General features: G+C 28.7%; 1 protein-coding gene across 1 annotated transcript in view; it reads left to right on the top strand.

Moving 5' to 3' along the window:
- Positions 1-4657, top strand: part of LOC135957262 (integrator complex subunit 4 homolog) — a 45115-nt gene extending 40458 nt beyond the window's left edge. The window contains exons 2-4 of the mRNA XM_065507980.1: positions 1010-1512; positions 2240-2347; positions 4147-4657. Coding sequence (XP_065364052.1) covers positions 1010-1512; positions 2240-2347; positions 4147-4512 — 977 coding nt within the window. The 3' untranslated portion in view covers positions 4513-4657. The remainder of the gene's footprint in view (positions 1-1009; positions 1513-2239; positions 2348-4146) is intronic.
- Positions 4658-26445: the final 21788 nt, after the last annotated feature.

A 26445-nucleotide genomic window follows, 5' to 3' on the forward strand; every position in this document is an offset into this window, starting at 1 on the left:
CGATTTTCTTTAAGAAATTAGAAACACAATTGCATTTTCTGCAAAATAAATAAAAAAATTAAATCAAATTTCATGGAAATATCCATTTTACAACATCAACTAAAAAAATGCCCATTAAGAAATATAACATACACCTTGAACTTGTTTCACAGATTTTTTTCTTTTGCCAGCACTAACAGACTAAAACAATTGAGGAAGCTCTGCAACAAATTGCGATTATAAAGCCGGCCGGTTAAGTATACAGAAATGAAATGTTGATAATTTATTTCGAACATAATCTAAACACACAACACATGTGGTGGCCCAATTGAATAAAATACGAATATGTATTGAAACTGTTAAGCTTAAGCCAGCCAACCGACCAACCAACCAACCAGTCGACAACAACTGAATGAAAAATTAAAAAATTCTTAAAATACGACATGTGTATTGAACGTTTTTGTACTAATTACCGCATTTTGCTTAATTAAAGTTGGCTAAAATGAAAAGAAATGAGATGAGTTGGAATAAAGAAAACTGAAGATCATCAGTTCATTAATGATGACGTGACAAATCGATTTCATTCAATGGCTGACAAACGGACCACACCGTAACAAGTTTATCAGTGGGATAGGTTGGGGAAAAAATATAAACAGCAAGTTTATAGTAATACTTACAAAACGAATTGAAATTGCCTTAAAAAAATCAAATTTTTACTAAAGTCACGTACTCTTATGTAAAAATTGCACTTAAACAATGAAATAGTTTTTTTGTTTGATTTCCAAGTTCATTCACCTGGTTTATTTAAAACGTATGTAACACAATTTAAATTAAATTGACCAGGAGTTCATAGACTGTGTTTTTTACATCCTCCTCAAAGTATGCTACTATTTCTAACTAAATGTATAAGATTTTCTAGGATTTTCGTTAAGGTTTTCTTTTATTTATAATATGCACTATGTATCATAGCAAAAATTAATGTTAAAAATATAAAAATTATAAAAAATATTTCTATTGTCTTTCTTTGCAGAATTAATCTTTTTCCTATTATTTATTTTGTGTGCCATATTAATACAAACCACACAAGCGTTGCCAGCGCGCCGTGTTGCTACATCAGGTCGAAAACTCATTTTACACACAAATGTCTACAGAGAACGCTATCATCAAAAACTGTTAGAAGAACAAAGACAACACAATCAACAGCAGCAGCAAATACAACAACAGTTACAGCTACAGCGACAGCAAACATCACTACCACATCCACCTTCAATACATCATCTGCAGCAGCAGCAACAACAACAGCAACAAGTACAAAAGAATCATATATTTTCACCAAGTCAAACACTAAGGCGCCATCCTCAAACCCAACCCCATCATCGTCATCATCTGCATCAGCGTGCAGCACCCGTTACATCTACCCATCATCAGTTGCAACAGTACAAAATGAGTTGCAACGGCAACAATGTCTATCATAATTTGCACAACCAAATGAATGCCAGCATGGAGTACATCAAAAACTTATGCGCCAGCTATGTAAGTACATCTTATGATTCTTTTGCGATTTTAATTAATATTGTTTTAAATTAATTAAAGGGGATTTTGTCCATATCTAATTATAAATAATAGATAGATAGATCTTGGGGGGTTTTTCACAAAAAAAATTATAGCTTTTTACTTATGTATTTCACCTGTTATAATTGCAACAGGTGCACACAGAGAAAAAATATAGTTGTGCATGTTTACGTAGCCATTTCCAAATTTTTCAAGTTGATTTCGGCAATCATAATATGTTAAAGTTACGATTCACATGATTGTTGCCGCTATTATGGTAATCATAATCTGAAAACATATATTTATTTACTACAAACATTGAAATTATTGCCACAATTATGTGAGTTCCATATATACCGCATATAAATAATAAGAGTGACCATAGTATTGTTAAAAAGTCTAATAAACATGTGTAACTACATTTTTTCAATGGCTAGAAAGGATTTATTTATTGTTTTTTAAAATAAACTAAAATTTTAAACTAGATCTTAAAGTCACACCTATTAAACCCGTACATCAGATCATTAAATTTATTTAATTTAGATACTTTTCTAATTAAAGGTATATTTTCATTAAATTTTAAATAGTTTTTAAATATTTTTGCATTGGGATTTTAAAATGTCTTCAAAATTATTCGATTTGATAGGATATATTTTTTGTATTTTCTGTGATTTAAATTTTTAATCATTTTTTTAATCCTTTTTTACAGTTAAGAGATCGTGGCAATGAAACTTTTGAGGGTATGTCGGAGACATGGAAACTAATTAGTTTGGAAACCAGAAACCCCAATCGCAAACCAGTTTCAATTGAAAATGAGGTAAGTTTTAAATAAGATTTGAAACAAATTTTAAAATCACGCATAACAAAACAAAATGGCACTAAAAAGCTTTAATACATATTATGTTTACATAAGTTTGTTGGAAGTCCTTCGATATCTGTTAAAAAATATTAGAAAACTACAATTGCCCAATTCACAACTGGTGTTGTAGCGTTGTATCGTTGTATGTCGTAAATATTTTTCAAACAAATTTTTCGAAACAAAAACAAAACATTAATAAAAAAAATTACGACATACAACGATACAACGCTACAACACCAGTTGTGAATTGGGCAAATATTTTCAAATGATAAGATTGTGAAAGAAATTTACAAAGCTTTTTCTTGAAAGCTAACCGACAGAGAAATGTTACACAGCTTTAAATAAGTTCAAAATCTTAAAGAAATATCAAACTTTTTTAAGCTTTTTATTTATAAACCAGATGGTCCCAAGCTTTTTTCAAAATAGTGTTTTTTACGATGTCAAATATTGTCAACAACCTTAAGATTGTATTAAAAAAGCCCTATACTTTAGCGTAAAATATTACACAGTAGTGTGAGGGAAACTTTTATGATAAACTTTTTAAAATAAACACTAAGCTTAACAAAAGTACTCTGAAATGGAGAGTATTTATTATCTATAAGCAAATATTGTTTTTATAAGAGAACTTTTCCCCAATCTTTTTGCCCTTTAAATATTTAAACTATTTAAGCTTTAGCTATTATAATCATTAAAGCTTTTTCTTTATTAATGCTTTTATAATTGTTCAACTTATAAAAGCTTCAAAGTACTAAAAAAGCTTTTAGTTTTTACAGATTGAGTGGCAATAATGAAATACTTAAGTTTTTTGCAACAGATTTAGGGTTTTCAACTAAAGATTTCGTCCTTTTATTAATCAATGACGGCAACCAAAGCTTCGAAAGAATTAATTCTTGATTTAGTTTTCAAAATTAAACTAAATATATCCTCTTAACCATTCCATTAAAAAAGTCAGAACTTCAAAAGTTTTTAATTCATTCTATTCTTTGATTCATGTAAATAATTAAAAACGAAAAGAAATTGAATGAAGAAAAAATATTTTAATTCAATTAGTATGAATTCTGTTGTGTATTAATTTAACGATGAATGAATTCTATTTAAATAAAAGAACATATTTGAATGAAGCTTAAGAATTCGATTTTGGTAATGATTAATGGAATGAATGGCTGACATTTTTTAATGCCGAATTTGAATTAAGCTCAAATTTAATAATTTAATTCGAAGCTCTCGAATAAACATTCGTAAAATAGTCTGAAACAAAACTCATAAGAATGAAAATTGTCTCTTACAATTAATCATAGACTATTACAGATATACATCGTTCCCACGACAGCCGGTTCTACGCACCGGAATGACCCGAGTTCACTCGGCCAAGGGATGTCAACTCAGCAATCACTGCTGCTACAACAACAACTACAACAGATATGCATAAAATGACAGCTGTCATATAAGTAATATCGATCCGTAGGTTATTTTAATGTTCTACAATACTTTTCAATGGTTGTGGTTTGCAGAGCGAGATAAAAAATAACATTTTCAATAGGCAACGAGCCTATTTCCTATTTTCATATTACTGAAACTCGCTGATTTATTGCTGTATAAGTTGTGTCATTAATATTAATTTAGAAAGAAAAAATATCTTTATTTAGTTAAAATATTAAAAGAAGGCTGCCCCAAAATATTCACAGATTATCATACATATCCTTATCTTCCATTTCATAATCATTTTAATTTATTTTTTTCACTTCTTTACATTTCAGCTACACCGGGAAATCCATGAATTCTATCTGAATCTACACAACTTCGATCAACTCATTGATTTTGCCTCCGAAGATACAAATGAAAACAAGACCAAAATTGAGCACGGCGAAGAGATATCAATTGATAAGATTGTGAACTTCTTTAAATTGGTCAAGACCGAAATCCGGTTCAACATGAAGGAAACCAATAATTTATTGGATATTTTGGCCATAGAAAAACCAGATTTAGCCAACAATAAGGTGGAATTCAATTATAATATGGGACGCCGAGTACGAGATTTTCTTATAATCAAGAATTTGATAGAAGAGTTTGAACGTATTTTGCAATTGGTGCAAAATTATTGTGAAAATAATGATTCAGAATAATTTCGTTAAGAAAAACAAACTGAAACAAATAAATGGCAGTAAAACAGGGAGAAAACATACAAGGCAGTAAAACAAACTAATGTTTGAGGAAATTCCAGAAGAGGAAACAAAAAATTTGGACAAATTACTTAAAATAAAAACACAAGTTTGAATTGGTCTAGAAAGCAACTTATTAGATAAATCTCATTAATTTTTAAGAAAGTTTGATGTTAAAAATTAATCATTAAACAAACATATACACAAAAACACACATAAACAAATCCATACATATAAAAACTTTGAGAAGAACATTGACATGAAGTTATTTAAATATATTTATTAATTTATTATCACACACATACAAACACAAACATACACACAAACTCATACACAAACATATCGTCATCTTAAATGCAAAGGGACTTAACTACACAAAAATTAAAAATCAAATTTTTAATTGATTATGGTTCACATGATCACGCAAATGTTTAGACCTCTGCGATCAAAAATCACAACTTTGTTAAAGAAATTCAAACGGACGTTTGACTTTATTATTATTGGTTGTATAACTTTTTTTTCTTCTGCTGTAAAAAAAAAATTAAAAAGTGTAGTTACGTCCTTTTGCATTTAAGTGGACGATATATATTTCATCATGCATGTGGCTCAAAGAAATGAATATAAATTTTATGAACATTTTTTGTGTGTAGCAAATATAAGCCTGCTAGAGTTTATATAAAAAAATAAATAAAAATACAAAACAAAAAATCTAAATACTTAATAATGGCAAAAAGAAAAACTCTTTCAACTTAACTCTTTTTATAAGTGTATTTATTTATTATATTTTTTTGTTTTTTCTCTATTTATTTATTATACTTTAACTAAACTGATTATTTGCTAAAAAAAATAATCATCATGACATGTTTTTTCTTTATTTAAATCCCACCAGATACATTAAATTTCATATTATTTTTCATTTTGATCTTGTATCCTTATTTATTAATAAAATTTAATTTATTTATTTTAGTTTTTGTAAAAAAAAAACATTTTACTCTAATTTAGTTTTATTTATTTATAATTTAAATTATTTAATTTATTGCTATTTTTATTTATACTCTATTAATGTAAAATATTTACTTAATTTTTAATTATGTTAAAGTTATTTTTTAGTTATTTATTTGATTTTACTTTTAGTTAAATTTAAATTTAATTTTATTTTTTTATTTCATAGACTTGAACATATTATGAGGCCTGGCGGGTTTACACTGCAATAAATTTATGGAATTAATTTAATTTTTACTTGCAGTGTAACAACCTCCTGTTGTTTAAATTATTATTTTATTTTTTTTGCTTTTGTACAATAAAAAAACCTAAAAAATTATCTTAAATTATTTTTCTTTAAAATGTTAAAATTTTTCAATTATTCCTAATTAAGGAAATATACTGTTTTTTTTATTTTAAAATTATCCGTTAACTACACTTTAAATATACATAATTAATAAAAAAAGCCACTCTTTGTCTATTATAAAAAAAAACATGTAATAAAAAAGTAATATTAAAGCAAAGTATTATAAATAATAACAAAATTACTTAAACTGTTTTAATTTTTTTCTACAATTAGGATAAAATCAAAGCTATAAGTAAATGTATGCTGCAAATATGAAAACAGCTAAATCGACATTGGAAAAATTGAGACAATTAAATTAAAATCATCATCAAAAAATAAGAAATGAACTTGAGCTAAAAAAAAAATTATAAGTTCAAAAAATTCTCAAAATCATACAAAGATTTAAAAAAAAATCTTATTTTTTCGGTACAACTTAGAACTGCGTCATTTATTCTCACTATTGAACATTATAGTGTAAACAGCAAAGTTTGTTTTTGCTTCGAAAATGTCAAACTTTGTGCCAACAAAGCATCATATGAGGGAAGTTTATATTTAATTCATTAATTTGAAGAAAAAAAGTGCGGCTGAAGCTCACCTATTACTCACCGAAGCTTATGGTGAAGGTGTTTCATCGGTTTTAATGTGCGAGAGATGGTTTGAGTGGTTCAGAAGATCACCCAAGCCAGCAAAAAAGTTTTGAAGACCAAGAATTGGAGGCGTTACTCCATGAGATTGTTGTCAAACTCAACAAGAGCTTGCAAAATCATTGGGAGCTACTCAATCAGCAATTTTAAAACGTTTGCTGGAGAATTCATCAAAAAAGCAGGGAAATTGGGTACCATATAGGGTATTCCAATTATTCGATTTTTTTCTTGTTCGAATAATTCGAATAAATGTTCGAATATTCGATCACACGTTTAAAATTAATCAAATTATTCGAATAATTAAAATTTTTTTAAAAAAGTAAAGAATGAAGTTTTGATGTCGGTTTTTTAATATTTTATTGTTAAAAAAAATTACGTTCAAGTTAACAATTCAAGTATTGATAATATTAAAACAAATTCGAAAACAAAGTCCAACATTGAATTTTCAACAGAAATATTCTGATCAGATTAACTCCCGAACAATCTACAAAACAATTGACTATCAAACCCTTTAGTTTCCGTTTTGGAGCTATGCTTTCAAAAATTTGAGCTAGTTGGACATGATCCTGAATTCAATTACAATATAAACGTATTAAGGACTTTTTTATGTCGTTCATTAATTCGGGTTTTAAATTGAGTAACTAATTCTTTAGTAAATTAATTATTCACTATTTCTAAATTATTTATAACAAACTGTATTATTCATAAAGCTCTATCAACGTTACCGAATCTTTGCTTAATAAAGTGATCTTGGAGAATTACACAATAAAGGGAATCTGTCCAAAGTTTGATATCATTGTCAGTGAACGTGGCTAATTTCAAGTCAGGCAGTGCATGATTGACGCATTTACAAATACGCAAAAAGTTTATTACCATGTTAGACAAAGATGTTCAACGATGTTCAAAATCATGTATAATACGAATGTTCAAAATCATGTATTATACGAACTCCATGCTTTTCTTGCAACAAAACGTTAGTTTGTAGTATGTGTGTTTATCATTGATTTATTAAATATTTTGCAACACTTATGTACGTGGTTAATAAATCAATTATATACATACATAATTTTTAAGAACATGGCCTTTATCTATTTCAATGTAATCATTATAAATGTCATCCTGAATATCAATTTCGACGACCGTTTCAAAATCACATTCAACTCCACTTTTATCTAATTATTAATTGCGATTCTTCTAATTTTCGTCAGCTAAATAAAAAATATTTTATTCCGTACCTTTTATTTTCATTGTTTCAAGTCCTAAGTTAAAAATTTTGAAAGATTTGTTTTTAGAATTGTAACTTCTTGCAGTAATATTTATATATTTATAGAAGGAGCTATCGGAACACTCATCTACTGTGATCGAAAGTCCCTTTGTCTTTAGTTAACAATATTATTTTTGTGAGTCATTATTACTTATTTAAATTTGAAATTATGAAAAATTTTAATCAATTTAACAAATTTAAATATACATATATGAACATTTATTCGTTTTATTCGAGTATTCTACATAAAATTGTTCGAATTATTCGTTACTCGAAAATGGCCATTTTTAAATTGTTCGAATAATTATTCGTAAGAAATTATTCGATTAATCGAACGATCATTAGTCGAATGAATGCCCTAGTACCATACGAATTAAAGACGAGAACATTGCAATGTCTATTTCATAAAAAGTTAATGTTTAGTCAAATCGAACTTTTTCATGACCCAAAACCGAAAACCGACAATTATTCATCGGTTATCGGACTTTTCTTTTTATACCCTTCACCTTAGTGAGAAGGGTATATATAAGTTTGTCATTCCGTTTGTAATTTCTACATTTCTCATTTCCGACCCTATAAAGTATCTATATTCTGGTTCCTTATAGATAGCGGAGTCGATTAAGCCATGTCCGTCTGTCTGTTGAAATCAATTTTCTGAAGACCCCAGATATCTTCGGGATCCAAATCTTCAATAATTCTGTCAGACATGCTTTCGAGATCGGTCCACAAATGACTGAGATATGACGAAAAAACCAAGACAACCTCGATTTTTGACCTATATCTGGATTACTAAGACATTAATATAGACAATATGGATATCTAATGATAGATATTTCAAAGACATTTGCAACGACGTATATAAGACCATAGTAAGATGGACCTACAATGGGTCAAAATCGGAAAAAAATTTTAACCCGAATTTTTTTTTCACAAAAAAAAATTGAAAAAACAAATTTTAAAATTAAAAAAAAAAATTTTAAATAACAATCGAAAAATTTTTTTCAAAAAAATTAAAAAAACATCTGGAAAAAACATTAAATTTTGTATAACTAAAAATATTTAAAATTTTGAAGTATAATTTGGTGAGGAGTATATAAGATTCGGCACAGCCGAATATAGCACTCTTACTTGTTTTAATTAAAAATGTTAGCCGTTTTTAGCCTATTTTTCTAATCATTTAGCCCTTTTTGTTCACCAAGACTGAACACAATATTCTTCTAATTCTTCGAATACTCTAGCATTTTTTCACAAGTTACAAGTTTTTAACAATAATATGGTCACAGTAATTATTTAGAGGACTGCGGTAACCATACCATGTTTAAAGTATAATTCGCAAGATTATAGCAATCATATACATTTATGATTGTAGTAAATACATATATGTCTACGGCAATCATGTCCATAATGAATCACTATATGTTGTTCTCAGATTATGAAAAACATAATCAAATAATCAAATATACTTCATCATAAAAATGGTTACCACAAATATATACTTAATTACTACAATTATATGATTGGCAACTTAAAATGTTGAAATGGTTATGGTAAACATGTACAACTATATTTCTTCTCTGCTTGTATTTTATAGCGTTTTGATATTATCAAATGTATATAATATCATAACTTTGAAGAGAAAAGTTCAAAACCTAAAATAACCCAAACCGCGTTTTTGATTTTTGTCGGTATTTTGGAATCTAAATTATAAAGTCTTTTTAATACATTTATTTCAGGAATATAATTAAATATTTTAGTATGATTTGATTTCGTTAATTTCAACTCTTAACAAATTGTTGAAGTAAATCATTAGATAGTGCAATTTATTATAAAATTTATGTAGAAACAGTTAAAGTCTTATTGAATAAAAAAATTTTGCGAAAAAAGTCACGTTCTATTAATAATATTTATTATTTATTTATCACCATAGGATATATTGGGTTAGTTCTGATGATTGTAACGTGTAAAATTAGTGTCCTAGCACCCATCTTAAAGTATACCAATCTGCCCAGAATAACTTTCTGAGTCGATTAAGCGATGTCCGTCTGTCCATGTCGCAATATCAAAGATAATTCAACAACATTTGGTACAAGCTTTTCAATTGCCCCAATGATGAATCGGTTTACCTTATCTTAAAATAGGTAAGCTCTCACAAATATCTTATATATGCCGAACTCGCACTGCCAAATTTTTTTACGATCGATTCATAGTTAGTGATATCTTCCATATAAGACCCACTTCCACAAATCACTTTAATTAGCAGAAATCTCTTAAAAATGTTGGTATTCAAATAAAATTTAACACAAATATTTATCGATAATGTTAATATTTGGATATTGATCTATTTCTAGTTAAATATTAAAGTACTAAGAAGAAAAAAAATATTAACATAACAAACATGGAGCTTTTTAGAGGATCGGTGTTATGCGATTTCTGAATTTTTTACTCAAACCTAAATTATTTTTTAAATTGGCCAAGTTTGGGTAGATCTGGTGGGGACTAGGTCCGATTAAGTGTGCAAAATTATACACGCTTTTGCATTAAGTTCTCTTTTCCGATCATATGAAAAATGTACAAAAGAAAAAATTTACATGTTCTAATGCGTGTAACTTTTAATAGGGACAAGATAACTGTTAGCAAGTTGTTTTTATTTTTTTATCGCCAGTATAGCAGATTTAAAAAAAAATTCTAAAAAAAAACAAAAAAAGATCGCACAAAATTTAAAAAAAAAATTATATATCTTCAACTAAACCCGCACATATAAGCGTATTTTGATCTTCTCAAGGACTATTCATATTTTAAATTTCAGGTCATTGGGATCATAAATGGATTTTTTTGTGATTTTTTAAAAAAAATTCTAAACATTTTGGTTGCATTATTAACGATAAAATATAATATTCTATATATTCTAAAAATATAATATTATTACACAAATTATAATTCCATACGTGATGCTTCTAACACTATTTGTAATTCATTTCTCATTTGCAGTAATTCATCCGGATTCTGGGTTTTTAATATAAAAATTATGAAGAAGAATCAATTACAAAATGTATGTATGTGCGAGCCTTTCAAATTAATTTAGTTTTTTTTTTACATACAAAGTGAGTACATACATATTAATATTTAAGCGCCATTACTGTGAAAAACCAAAAAAATACCGTTATGATACATGAGACAATGGCCGTTATTAAACCAATAAAATAAGACAGACACAAAACACACTCCACAAAATGGTCATCTTAAATTACCCAACATAAATTAAACAAAAGTAAAAAATAAAATAAAATATAGAGTTAATTACTTAAACAATCACTTGTTTGGCTTCAAAGTGAAGTGTCTGTCTGATCTCAACTGAGGTGGTGGTCATGTTCAAATGCCAAAATGAATTAAAATTATTTAAGGCCAACTTGTTTAACACACCATACTCATGCCACACATAATCACACCAATCCATACATTCAGATTAAAATTAAACACTGAGTCTGCTAAAAAAAATGCAATTGACAAAAAAATCGAATATTACAACTTTAAGCTAACTTAGTTTTTTTTTGGACGTGCTACGGAAATGCCTGTAGATGCTGGTAAAATAAACAAAAAAAAAAAAACAAATCATGTTAAATTGTTTACTACTCATTACCAGCAGCAAAACTAGTCATAATAATGTCTTAATGTAGTCTCAGTCAAAGTAAAAGTATGTCAACATTCCTCAAAAAAGTGACAAAACATTATTCCACAGGGATTAATCATAAGGGAAATTTACCATAAAGATTTCCTTGTAAGAGTTTTTTGTTACTTTTTTTCAAAAAAATATTCCATGTTAACTGCTAATTTTTTACAAATTAAAATACAAAATAATTTTTCATTTAAACCATAGTAGAAAAATAGAAGGTAGTTTCATTCTCTCTTTATTTTTTAAAATTCTACGTCTGACATGCTTAAGGATTTTGACGTTTTCGTTAAAATAGTAATGCCATATCAATTTCAAATTTTCCCTTTGGGAATACATAATTTTCATTAATTTGAAAATTATTAAAAAAAATAGAAAAAATATTTACCCAACAACAACAACAGTTTATGGATATATGTAAAGCTTGCGAAGAAGATTTGCCAAAACAGCCAATGGTGTGCTCCGACCATTTAGTTAAAAGTAATATTTCAGTTAAAACAAAGCGTGTGAGATTGGATATGAATGCTGTCCCAATGAACACAAGGTAACTTCAAAATACTATTTATTATGTAAACATATTTTGGGATATATATCACCGATTATTACCGATCATAATCCATTAACTATGCGCACTGGAGTAGAATCGAAATTATTTGAAAATAATTCTCGTATTTCTAAACCGCGTACCCAAGGAATATTCGAGTTTAAGATTTGAAAATGAACCCCACAAATACTTCAATGGCGGCGCTATGGGACCCAAAGTAGGGCACCTTCGACATGTAAATTTGTTAAACGCTTGCCATTTTTTGTTTTCCATCCGATTTCAAAGACTTTTTATATTTTCTGAGAGTGCTCGGCTAGATCTTGAAAATACATTCTTCCGTGTGCTACTTGTCTCTTATAATTAAACCTCCATTTAAAAGATATAAAATATTTACATAGTAATAAAAAAATGAAGAAAATGCATACATATAAAAATAGTCAACGTGTTTTAATAAGTAATCGAACGTTAGGAATTGAATCAATAACTCCCAACACAAAATAATACATTTTTATTTAAATAATAAATTAAATTACACATTTTTTGTAAAAAAAAATTCTCGAAAATCATAATCATTTTTTGGAATGTGGCAACGCTTTTTATAATGCTCACAAAAAAAGGAAACTTCAAAAAACCTTATTTTAAAAAAAAAATTTTGATTGAAACTACCTTCTATATTTTTATCATGATTTAAACTATCAAGCTCTTAAATGTTTCTCTTAAAATAAAAATTCAATAGCAAATCTCTTCTACTTAGTTTTTAAATACTCTCTTATACTTATGTTTAACATGGAGAAAATTTCATTAAATTTTATGTACATCTGTGTTTGTGTTCGTTGTACATACTTGAGTGATTTTTTTACATAACGACGGACCAATGACGTGCGTTTTAGACACTCACACACATTCAAAATAATGATATAAGTTAACGCCTTTTGTTATATTTTAGTTGGTCTTCTTGGTACATACAACTGTCCAAAAGAGAAATGAGCGTTATGAAATTTAGGTATAGAAGATTTTATGTTTGAGTTGTGTCTTTTTATAAGACATTGATTGGCATTTTAGGACTTTCATTGATACGGGTGGGTTTTAGTTGGATTTTAGTTCAATAAATTTTATGATAAACTAGGTTATTTGTGATCATTATTTTAGCGTTTTATTGTGTTATAAAAATTAACTTAAAACATGCTACTCCTTATCAGACCTGGCATTATTTGTTAAATCAGTTTAAAATACCTTGTTATCAATTCAAAGAATTGTATTTTATTAAAACCGAAAATCAATGTCAGTTACCTTGATTTTTCGAAAAATGGAGTTACCTAGTTTTAAAAAAAAAAACATTTTTTTAAATTTATTTTTATATTTTACGGAATTAAGGCAATTTTAGTAATTATTTGTGGTAAAACATTGACTATTTGACTTATCACATTAATTTATCCGTTTTTTGTTTTACGAAAAAATTGAGTTACCCATTTTTTTTCAAAAAATATTTTTTTATTATACCTATACGTACCAAAAATAAGCCGAATTTTTTCCTTTTTCAGGTTAAAAACTTCGAAATAACTTCGTATTAAACTTCTAATTTTCAAGCAAATTTTTACATAAAAATAATTTTTAAATGAGAAACTATATCAAAATGTCAATCTGAAAGAGTGATAGTAAATGAAAGGCACTTTCTATTTTTGGTCTTCTATCGATTTTCGCAAAAAGTGGAGTTTCCTAGTTTTTATTAATATTTTATTTTTTAAATTAAAGTTAATAAAGAATCTTTTTTATAAAATACAAGATATAATGTTGTTGTTTTTATTAAAAAGTTGGTAACGCATTGAACAATTTTAATTTGTAAAGACGTCAACTTCAGAAGACGATTTTTCATCTCTAACATCAGTGGAAATTTCAAGAGTCGCTGTTGAAGCACCACCATTTGATTTGTTTTAAACACATGGAGTAACAGTTTATAATGGCTGGTGTTACTCAAGACACAACGAAATTTCACACAATTGTGGAATCAATAGCGAGCAACAATCTCCAAAAAGTTTAAGGCATATAATAATCAATCATCCTACTGCTAACATGTATGAAACTTTTAAAGCAAAATTCATCAGTTCATTTTCCTACTCCGAAGATAAGAGTCTCAAGAAACTTTTGACAGAAGTCGAATTATCGGACAGAAAATCATTCGATTTGTTAAGTGAAATACGATCCTTAGATTTAGTCATAGAGGACAACTACTCAATTTTATGTACATTAGAGTGTCCCTTAGAATTAAATTTTTTGAAATGTTGACACAGTACCCTCTGAAAACTTTCGTAATGACCTAAAATACCCCTAAAAAATGTTTAGCTTGTTCTAAGAAGGGCAACCCGTGCCGACTTTCGATTTAGTTTTAAGGTGTATTTATAAGGGAAAAAATGCATTTTTTTCAGTTTTTTTTTTTAAATTTTGCTATTAAGTAATTACTTTTGCAATTTAATTTAAAAGAATCGAAATGTGTATGTAATTATCGTTCTAATGAGATATAAAAGACAAAAATTGGTTAAAAAATGTTAAAGTTATTAAAAAATCGCCAGGCCATTGACGTGTCTCAGGCCACTAGAACAAGAAATGTACGAACAAAATTAACATATTTTGAGAAATATTAAAACAAAAGTTTATTGTAATTGAAAATATATCCCTATTTAGTTGTATATGAGTTTTTATCTTCATAGGATACAGTTAACCTATTCGCAGGTACAACCAAACAAAAATATTTTTTTTTAACGGCAGTTTCAAAACTCCAATTTCAAATTTTTAAAAATTTTGTTAAACAAATTTCAGAATTTTTTGATCATCACATGGGGACTTACTAACAACATAATAGGGAATAAAAATGAGTAAAAAAGTATGTCAATACCTCCTATAGTTTTTCAAGAAAAACTAATTTTTTGGCCATATTTTGGCGAATGAACCGAATTTCCTTACTGTTATGATTTTTAAGTAAAACCAATTCAGAATATTATAGTCCATGTCAATTTAAATATAGTCTGATTGTTTTACTAAAATCGGAATACGAAATTTTTTTTTTCAAATTTTTCAATGTTTTGAATTTTTCATGGAGAGATAGCGAAATATAATATATTTTTGAGCCGATTTTGATGAAACTCGATGTTTATGAACGATATCTTGTTGCTGTTATATATGGCTTTGCAATAAACCTGAACAATTTCTGCCGTTTTAAATTTTTCATGAGTTTTTTAAAACAAAAATTTTGCTATTTTCACGTAAAAAATATATTTTTTGCTTCAATTTGTTATTATAACTCCGAAACTACTGAACCGATTAAAACGCAATATATAAAAGGTATAAGGGTTTCATAATATCGGACTAGCCGTTTTTGAGGAATCATTAATTATGTGGAAAAACGTCTAAAAAAAATTCACAATTTTACTTAAATTTTTTAAAATTTGGATCATATTGATTCACAATACATCAAAATTGTGTATTGGTTTAAAAAGCCTATAATATTTTTTCGATTTTGTTACCCTGTGTCATCAATCAATCAATCTTTTTTTTTTGAATTTTATATAATAAATACAAAATTTTAAAATAAAAATTTTGTAATTCATTAAAACGTGATTAACGTCATAAATGTCTTCTATTAGTGTTGTGGTGCCTCTCAAACAAACACTTTACAAAACTATAATTTTCACACAAATAAACTTTTTTGCTTATGTAATAACAAATGATTAAATATTTTATCAATATTTTTTTGAATTTGAGTTAATAATAAATTGTTTTTATAAAATATTTTTATTAAAAAGCTAAACATTTGCCAACAATGTTAAATAAATTAAAATTATTATATAATAATGACAAACAATTGGCATTTTTGAAGAAAAATTCGGCAAATTGTGCAGGCCTGCTCCTTATACATAATATGTATTTGAATTTAAAACAACTCAGTTAGAAAAATTGTAGAGAAATTAGCAATAAAATTATTTTTAGTAAAAATAATGAAAAACTGAAATAATATTGCATATAATAAAAAGCCGGTTAATCGTGTTTTTCAGCTAAAACCGTATTTAAGCCCGTTTTTTTAGAAAATGCAATTTTACGAATAACTCAAAAATATGTTTTCTAATAAAATGTTCTATTCCTAAAAATAAATATCAATGATAATATTATTACTTAGAAATATATTTAGCATTAAAATAGGCGATTCGGTTAATGTGTCATACAATTTAAAATAATGAAAAATAATGCACTTTTTTGTAAAACCAACGAAAAGTTGTATAGAAATCAAACAAAGTATTTTAAAAACTGATCATTTTTACATCTATTTTAAACAAACGATCACTCTCTTTGCAAATAAATACCTCATAAAATAATTAAGTAGTTGGCACAAAATCATGTTGCAACACTAATAAAACCATCAGTACAAAAATAAACAACCTTTCAAATAGACTATTCAAAATAGACACCTGAAACTCTGCAAGACCTCCTCTAATAAAACCATATATTGTCTTATTAACACATTGTAAGACATTATTTACAAGTTACAAACAAAATCATATAAAAATCAAGAACAAATAGTAAATGAAGCAACACAGAGACCACATTCTGTGAGAAAAAAGATTGACTGTAAACAAAATCCCAGCCAAATGATTGAATGAGAACTACATACATATGTACGTACTTACATATTTATACAGTTGTCAGATGGAGATACTTTGCAATCAGCAGTAAGAAAGTCAAAAAAAAGATACAATTGTAGAAAGAAAAAATGCTGAATTGCTACATTTTGCAATATTAACTAAATTAAACAAATGCAAAAAATAGATAATGAGTTCACTTTTTGTTTTGGTATGCAACACAGCAGGCCATGAAAACAAAAAGGTTTTTTTGCAGAGAGAAAACTGAATTTGAAAAAAAATAAATAATGTTTTAAAAATATTTTGGGTGGTCTTGAAATATTTGGTCATTTAAACATCAGCAGGATATTGAGATGTTTAGAACAGAGAAATTATTAAAATTCAGTATCTAATTTTTAAAAAATTTAGATAAGATAGAAAGAAAATACTTAATGTATTTTTTGAAGTGAAAAAAAAATCTTATGTTTCAATTAGTTTTGACAGTTTTTTTTTACTTAAGTTACAATGAAATCGATAACAATTAATAGGTTTCTTAAATAAATAATAAAGCTTGCTTGTTACTAAATATGATTTTAGAACTGCATATTTTTGAAATTATTTAACATTTGACTTTTTATAAAATTACTTATAGTTAAAGTACCGTAATAATCTCTCCATAAATTATCATCTTTACAATATTTAATTTCGTTAAAAGTCAACAAAAAACCTAAAAATTAAAATCCTTTAATTTGCAGCTATTGTCCTGTCTTAACAACAAAATACAATAGCAAAGACAATAAGCTTATGATAAATGTTTCGAAAATATTTTATGGGATTTTCATTTATGCTGCTTCTTAGTTTATTTATTCCTGTTAATTTTGCATAAAACCTTTTTAACTATTACCCATTGTCTCATGAGTAAAAGGTTTCTTAGTCAAACCAATATTTTGGTTTAGTCTAACTGATACTCTTGTTTGGCTGGCCATATTGGCCAAAAACCTATAGCTATCTTCAAAAAAAGAAAAGTAAAATAAAGAACTGAAAGATGCAAACATGAGAGTTGTGTACACACAAACACAAGCACATAGTTTATTTTTCCTTTTGCTTATGAACAGCAGGACATTTTGCTTGATATTGACCGCCAAGTAAGAATAGAAAAATATCACCCACCAAAACATGCACAAAAAAGGACAACAATTGTTAAAGACAATTGCAAGAGCAATGGCAAACAACGACAACAACTATATGAAAAATATAATAAAATTTCATTTAGAGCCCTTTTTTATGATTTTGCCAGACCCAAGAGACTTTGGAGGCTCACACGCACATCGAGATAAAATATCAATATAATTTCGCACCCAATGACTTGGACAGGACAACAACTCTATTAACAAAGTACAGTGGTTTGGGTGGAATCTTTCCAAAAAAAAGCAATGAAGTCAAAATATTTTATTTTTGAATAAAATTTGATTGATGGAAAAAAATGTTGGTAAAACACACAGTTTTGCTGATCATTATATAATCATATATTATAGTAGCACAACCATAACATTATTATGATTCCACCTTAGCTATGTGAAAACATGAAGTCTGATGTGATCATATTCGTTTTGGTGATCGAAATGCACTCCCCTAGATCATTTATGTGGCTGTTTAAAGACGAAAGCGTGCAGACATTTTTTAAAATACTCCAAATTCTGATTATAAACTATCAAGTTTCTGTTATTTTTAATTCTATTTTTGCATTTTAATTCCATCGAAAATTTACTTATATTTTTTTTACAAATTACATTGCTTGAATTGAATTTAGTTCAAAAAACAAAAAATAGATCGCATGATTTTGTTATCCATATATGGAAATACAATCATGATGAGTTCTCGTAATAATCAATTATACAAAAAAAATCGTACGATATTCAAAATCGTATGTTGTTTTACACACGTACATTTGATAATAAATGGAGCAATGTATTGAGAACAATAACAAAGTGCAAGCAACCTAACTTTTTAAATATGTATGTATGTGGTTGTGTCAAGCAATATTTTTGGAATTTTAATAAAATATTAACATTTACTTTCCTTTTATTGCCTTCAGCTTTAAAATTATCTATACATTATATAAAGAATACATTTTTTCTTTAAAAAGTCATTGCTTTAGTTCTAAGGTGTTCAATAAGTATAGATATGATGTCAATTGGTCGATCATTTTTTAGGGTTGTTCCATTATATTAATTGTCGTTACATTAGCAACTTTCCAACATACAGGAAATTGTGAGAAGTGTTAGCTTATGGACGAGCTAGCATCGAAGAACACTGCTTCGAGACCAGTACTGGTATACCATCAGTTCCAGAAGACTTGTTTAAGTCGAGTCCTCTAAAACCTTTTTAACTGCGCGAGCGCGAAATAATATATCGGCATAGTAAATCATACTCTTTCGAGCTCGGGTAGTGGTTGATTGCTATCCGGTAAGTTTGAATTATTTGCAAATAATTCATCCAAAATGTTAGCTTTATCAACCGGGTCAGTGAATGACTTAAAAAATTAACCATCATTTTCCGTTATTCTTTTAATGAATGACCAAAAGCTTTTACTGCCCCGGGAGAGATTTTACACATCTCAGCACTTTGGCACACGAAGATCTCGCCTTTTGGCGCAGCGAAACAGTTTCGGAATTTTTGTTATCACGACAGATTCTGAATGCTTCCTCTCTAGATCTGATTGCATTGAAGGTTTTAATCTTCAATTAATCTCCATCATGTTTTCGAACATTTTCGCCAGATAATAGTGTTAATGCCAGTTAGTTATCTAAGAAACAGAGTTTCCAATTAATATGCTGAAAGAAAACGTTCAGCTCGGTCCAACAAGCATTTTCGTAAATATTGGCAACAAATTCGGTTGCTACTACGAATCTATTTTCTCTGTGTATAGATCAAAAGATTGTAATATATTTTATATATTAAATAATAATTTCCAATTTTTGACATGTTTTTTCCCAACAGTATAAGCTAATTTTTATGAAAACTAATTTTTATGAATTAAGGCCACAATTTTCGAGATATCCATCCTCATTGAACTCAAATTTGGTTTTTTAATAATACATTAGAAGAATTGATAAAAGAATAAGTTTATACAAATTTGACAATATATCTTTAAATTTAAATTATCTCGAGAACCTCCCATGGTTTCATTCTGAATTTTATATATGTTCTTAATTGTGCAATGGCTTATATTTAAGTAAAAGCTTTGAAAAATGGAAGATAGCTTTTTTGAGATATTCGTTGAAGGACGATTTTTTTATGTTGTATTATGTTTTGATGAGAAGCAGATTTCTAGAAAAAATAAACGATTCATTAGCTTTAATACGAGATCAAAAATTATAAAATCGGACTACCACACGCAGAGAAAAAATATAGTTGGGCATGGTTACTGTAACCATTTCAATATTGTTACAAGTTTTTTAACTATATTATAGTCACAGTAACCATTTACATGATTGTGGTAACCATAATATGGTTAACTTACGATTCACATGATTGTCTCAACCATATATATGGTTACAGTAAACATATATATGTTTGTGACAACCATTTATATGATGAAGGAATTATCATATTATGGTGCTCTCGGCTTAACGCTTATCATAATCTGAGAACAACATATTATGATAAAATTATTCATCATAAATATGGTTGCCACAAACATATATATGTTTACTGTAACCATATATATGGTTGAGACAATCATGTGAATCGTAAGTTAACCATATTATGGTTACCACAATCATGTAAATGGTTACTGTGACTATAATATAGTTAAAAAACTTGTAACAATATTGAAATGGTTACAGTAACCATGCCCAACTATATTTTTTCTCTGCGTGCAGTTCTAAAGTTATTAACAGTTTAACTTTAGCTATTTTGCACGAATCTATATTATTTTTTAATCGATATTTTTTGTTTTGTATCTATAACAACATACCTCAACCATAATATTGTTAGTAACAACATGATAGGTGATATGAGGAGACGCAGAACAAAAAGTATTTTTTTGAAAATTTAAAAATTTTTGGAAATTTATTTTTTTTAGAAGATTTCTACCCAAATAAAAATACCAAAAAATCAATTTGTAAAAAAGTTCGAAAAAGTACCTTTTGTTCTGCGGCTCCTCATATGACCATACTAGTTTTTTTAAATACAAAAATCTGCTAAAACTCTCTATAAGTAAATAAAGAAATCAAACCACTGTGCTTTAGTGAAACTCGAATAAAGTATGAAATGTTGTAAAAACAACAACACCTACAATGTTGATTACATTTGATTGAGCTCCTGCTGCTGTTGTCGGTATACAAAAAGTGCGCAAACTCCACACGATCTGCGTCCAACAAGCAACATAGAGAAGAGAAAAAAAGGAAATCTTCTGCACACACAAACCAAAGAAAACTATAAAGTAGAGGTTTCCCTGCCATCACTATCTCACACAAACCCACACACACACACAGTTAAACACCTATTTGCCGTACAATTGTTGTAATGTCCTGTCCTTCCTTTACAATTCGTTATGGACAAAATATTTTGGTAAAACATACCAACACACAACCAATGCAAAATAGAGTTGTCTTCTAAAATACACACACTGCAGTTCTGAGTGACAGACTTAGATGCCTTTAATGTTTTGTATCCTTTTGTTCATTATTTGAATTAGTGCCATGTCATGTTTTATTTTATTCTTTTCTTCAATAAATATTACTTTTTCCATCCATCCAGCCAGCCAGCAGCAGCAACATTCTCTTGTTTTTCTCCCAGAGGAGTAACGCAGCATACATATGAAGAAAAGATTGTTTACTGATAAGATATTGGCGTAACTAATCGAATTGATTCGCTTGTAACTAATACTCATTCGCCCTATCTTTGTTGGCCTGTGTTGTTTGGTTGTCTCACATCATTTTCCACATTTATTGCTTTTCATTCGATCTCTTAGATATTTTGCAACCTCATCAAACCTCATTCACATCTCAATTATACCTACAGATACCGCTGGTAGTTGAACAAAAACTGTAGTTGCATGTTTGCATTACACGCTTCTTTAGCTTGTTAGAGCGGAAAAAAGTGCAATGTAAAAAAAAGGTTTGAAATTAACTTGCCAAAAAAGATTGTTGTTTCTCAATTTAAAAGGCGTATAGGTGTTAAATGTTAGGACAAGCGGCAAATCTGTGTTTAAAAACAAACAAATTACGAAACTTATTTTCACGGTTGTAATTAATGCGCAAAATTGCTTAAGAATTCAAATTAATTCGATATTTTGTTGTAGGCAGAACAAATGTTTTGTTTGGTAAATAACTCATTAGAACCATGAAATCAAAGATTTGATCGCTACAATTATGGTTAGACATTAATGCTTGCAGGAATAACTATTTTTGTATGAGATTTGTTATATGTATATTTGTATAATGGACCACCTTATTTTAAGATTATCTTAATGAATTTAAGGAAAAATTTATCACTTTTTTCATGGCCAAGAGTTTTCCATTCATTTGAATGCAAATACTTGTAATTAATTGCTAAAGATATAATAATGGCAATACTATGGAAATTTACCCAATAATATACATGCGACTAACTAAAATAAAGGTATATTGAATTAGATATGAAAATATGTTTGTCACACATGACAAATATTTGACAAAAAAGACATAACCACTAAAGAAAATACATTTGAATTCTTTTATTTATTTCAAAAACTTATTTTACTTAGGATGATTCAAAACAAAAAAATTGGGTTTGTTTTATTTGATGCAGTTTGATCTTACAAACACATCAAATAAATTTGTGCTAAAGAAAGTGGTTATGCTTTTTTAAGCAAATATTTGCTTGTGTGACCATACCTTTAAAATTGCCTGTCTTGTTTGATTGTCTACACGCAGAGAAAAAATATAGTTGGGCATGGTTACTGTAACCATTTCAATATTGTTACAAGTTTTTTAACTATATTATAGTCACAGTAACCATTTACATGATTGTGGTAACCATAATATGGTTAACTTACGATTCACATGATTGTCTCAACCATATATATGGTTACAGTAAACATATATATGTTTGTGACAACCATTTATATGATGAAGGACTTATCATATTATGGTGCTGTCGGCTTAAGGCTTATCATAATCTGAGAACAACATATTATGATAAAATTATTCATCATAAATATGGTTGCCACAAACATATATATGTTTACTGTAACCATATATATGGTTGAGACAATCATGTGAATCGTAAGTTAACCATATTATGGTTACCACAATCATGTAAATGGTTACTGTGACTATAATATAGTTAAAAAACTTGTAACACTATATAAATGGTTACAGTAACCATGCCCAATTATATTTTTTCTCTGCGTGTACAATTACAAAAATATTTTGTTATGTAACCGAATACATAATTTTTTTCATTTTCAATTTCATATCGATTTGCATTAATTTTTGTTAAAGAAAATGCTGCAATTGTAAAGATAATTCAATCAAAATTGACTCTAGAGTTTTAATGCCCCAAGATTTGGAAATGATTTATTCTTTAACTTTACTCTCATTCAAACAGGACCTCCTAGAAATCGGAAAATGTCCCGCAGATCTCTTAGCATAGTTTATCAAAAATAAGTTCAATACATACAAATTTCTGTATTTCAGAGTTCTTATAGATAGAATTTCATCAAACGAGTTCAAGATCAATTCAAGGCTCCGTCCTTTATCCTACTTTATTTCTTATCTTTATAAACCTGCTTCTACGTCAAACTTCCAACCCTATCTATTCTTTTGCTGATGACAGCAACATTTGCCATTTATATGCATTTAGTTATAGACCAAGCCTGTCGGAGATTGGGGCAATGAGACGAAACATGAATGATACGCTTAACCAAGATCTTGTGACAATCTCTGAATGGGGTTGTGCAAATACAGTCGATTTCAATGCACGCAAGACTTAATGTTGTATGTTAACACACTCTGTTTCTAATCACACGCACAACAGATAGTGTTGCTCCATCTGTTTTTATGGGTGGAGTAAATATTAGAGAATCAGAAGCTCTTGATGTCCGCTGGACAAAACACATTTTTCGAGTGTCGAAAGAAGCATTCAAGTGCCCTTGGTTTTCTAAAACTGTGTAAGAAATACTTCCTTCCTTCTGATCTCCTTACTATTTACACCACTTATATCCGACCTAAAATGGAATACAACTCTCATGTGTTGGCCGGTGCTTCGAAGTATATTTTGGAGTTACTTGACCAGGAGAGGGCGAAGATGTTTATCGGTAACAGTACGGTATCCAGCTTTATACAATGTGGGTTGTGTTTCACTGTTCTACCTATACTACAATGGTATGTGCTCTGCTGAAATTAGGGAACTTCTTTCCTAAACCCGTAAGCAACACACGTTCTTCGGCAGGGGCTCATCAATTCGTTGTCGACTGGACAGTGGATCGCACACCACATTACAGGGAAAATTCGTAAGTTAGCTGTACTGTCCATATGTGAAATAAGCATCCTCCTGAAGTCTTTCCTGTCACTTTCAATTTAGGAAAATTCAAATCAAATGTCCACAAACACTACTCTCTCTATCCTCCCTCCCATAACCTAATTTCCTAGTTCCAACACAATGTTTTGCATGAGTAGGGGTCATCTCCTGAGTGCTGGTCCAGGAAAAAAATAATTTTAGTCATGAAATGTTTATTCCTCTAAAATATTTATTTCTCTGTTTCATGGTGTTTTTCAAAATATCATTATGAAATTATAAAACAAAAATTCGGTATTTTTATGTTGTCGGAATATTTCATCTTTTGTTTTAAACGGCATTATATTGGCCAAAACTAAATTATCTTTAAAGCATATTTTTTTTTTGTAAATTTAAGAGCATATTTTATGTTTTTACTGCATATTTAATGCTCATAAAACACATTTTTCTCTGGTAACAACTCTCCTGTTCCAATTTCATTAACAACTTGTAAAATGGTTGACAGCTTTGGAAATTTCGCAAAAATTCTATTATAGTTGTTAACAATTAAATTGTTACTGATAATAACATGATATACAGTGGTGGTCAAAACATATGCAACCAGCAACAGAATTTTACAAAAGTGGTTTAAACTACTTTAAGATGTAAACAAAAATATTCATTTGCTTATAATATTTTTTAATTTATGCTTTAAAAATAAGAATATGAAATTTAATTCAGAATTTTTTGCATTGAAAAGAAAAAACGTATGGGTTGATATTTCATTGGCCAAAACATATGCAACTAATTGCTTTTAAAACATTTCTGTCTATAAAACTTAATATTTCGTGGCAAATCCTATATTTTCAATGACGGCCTTACATCGGCAAGGCTGTGAAGCTATCAAATTGGCAATAAAATTTGCAGGAATAGCGTTCCAAGCATCTACCAATCCTTGAAACATAATATTATTAATAATATTGAATTAGTGCAATTTTCGGTGTCGATTCTTTGATTAACGATTTCCCAAATGTTCTCAATGGGATTTAGATCTGGTAATTGTGGTGGCCATTCCATTACCGAAACTGTTTCTTGTGCTAACCACGATTTAACAACATGTGAAGAGTGCTTGGGGTCGTTATCGTGCTGAATAACTCATCGAAGAGGCTTATTATCCTCAGAATTTGGAAGCATTACTCTTTCCAAGATGTCTCTATAGATAAATCCATCCATTATTTCATTAATTTAGAGCGATGGGCCAACTCCAGCAGCAGAAAAACAACCCCCATACCATTACGTTGTATCCTGCAAGCTTCACCGACGATTTCCCTACGCGCAAAAACCGCTTATATTAAAAGAAACGTTTGAAGTTTGCTATGGAGTATTTAAATTGGTCAGAAAACAAATGGACGACTGTCCTATTTAGCGACGAATCCGAATTTAATATCATCGGAAGTGATTTCATGTGTTACGTAAGACGACCACTTAACACGCGGCTTCAAGCACATACTGCAAAAAGACACTGAAACATGGAGGATGCAACGTAATGGTATGGGGGCAGTTTTTCTGCTGCTGGAGTTGGCCAATCGCTCTAAATTAATGAAATAATGGATGGATTTATCTATAGAGACATCTTGGAAAGAGTAATGCTTCCAAATTCTGAGGATAATAAGCCTCTTGGATGAGTTATTCAGCACTATAACGACCCCAAGCACTCTTCACATGTTGTTAAATCGTTGTTAGCACAAGAAAGAGTTTCGGTAATGGAATGGCCACCACAATTACCAGATCTAAATCCCATTGAGAACATTTGGGCAATCGTTAATCAAAGAATCGACACCGAAAATTGCACTAATTCAGATATTATGTTTCAAGGACTGGTAGATGCTTGGAACGCTATTCCTGCAAATTTTATTGCCAATTTGATAGCTTCACAGCCTTGCCGATGTAAGGCCGTCATTGGAAATATAGGATTTGCCACGAAATATTAAGTTTTATAGACAGAAATGTTTTAAAAGCAATTAGTTGCATATGTTTTGGCCAATGAAATATCAACCCATACGTAGTTTTTTAAATTTTTTTTCTTTTTAATGCAAAAAATTCTGAATTAAATTTCATATTCTTATTTTTAAAGCATTAATTAAAAAATATTATAAGCAAATGAATATTTTTGTTTACATCTTAAAGTAGTTTAAACCACTTTTGTAAAATTCTGTTGCTGGTTGCATATGTTTTGACCACCACTGTATATTCCTATTATTAATATATGGGAATTTCATCACTTAGGGCCTGATTCAGAAACACGACCGGGAAATAATTTAAAAATGTTTGCATGAAAAACACACAAGTTAAAATTTGT

This window comes from Calliphora vicina, chromosome 4 (genome assembly GCF_958450345.1).
Source record: "Calliphora vicina chromosome 4, idCalVici1.1, whole genome shotgun sequence".
Taxonomy (NCBI): Eukaryota; Metazoa; Arthropoda; class Insecta; order Diptera; family Calliphoridae; genus Calliphora; species Calliphora vicina.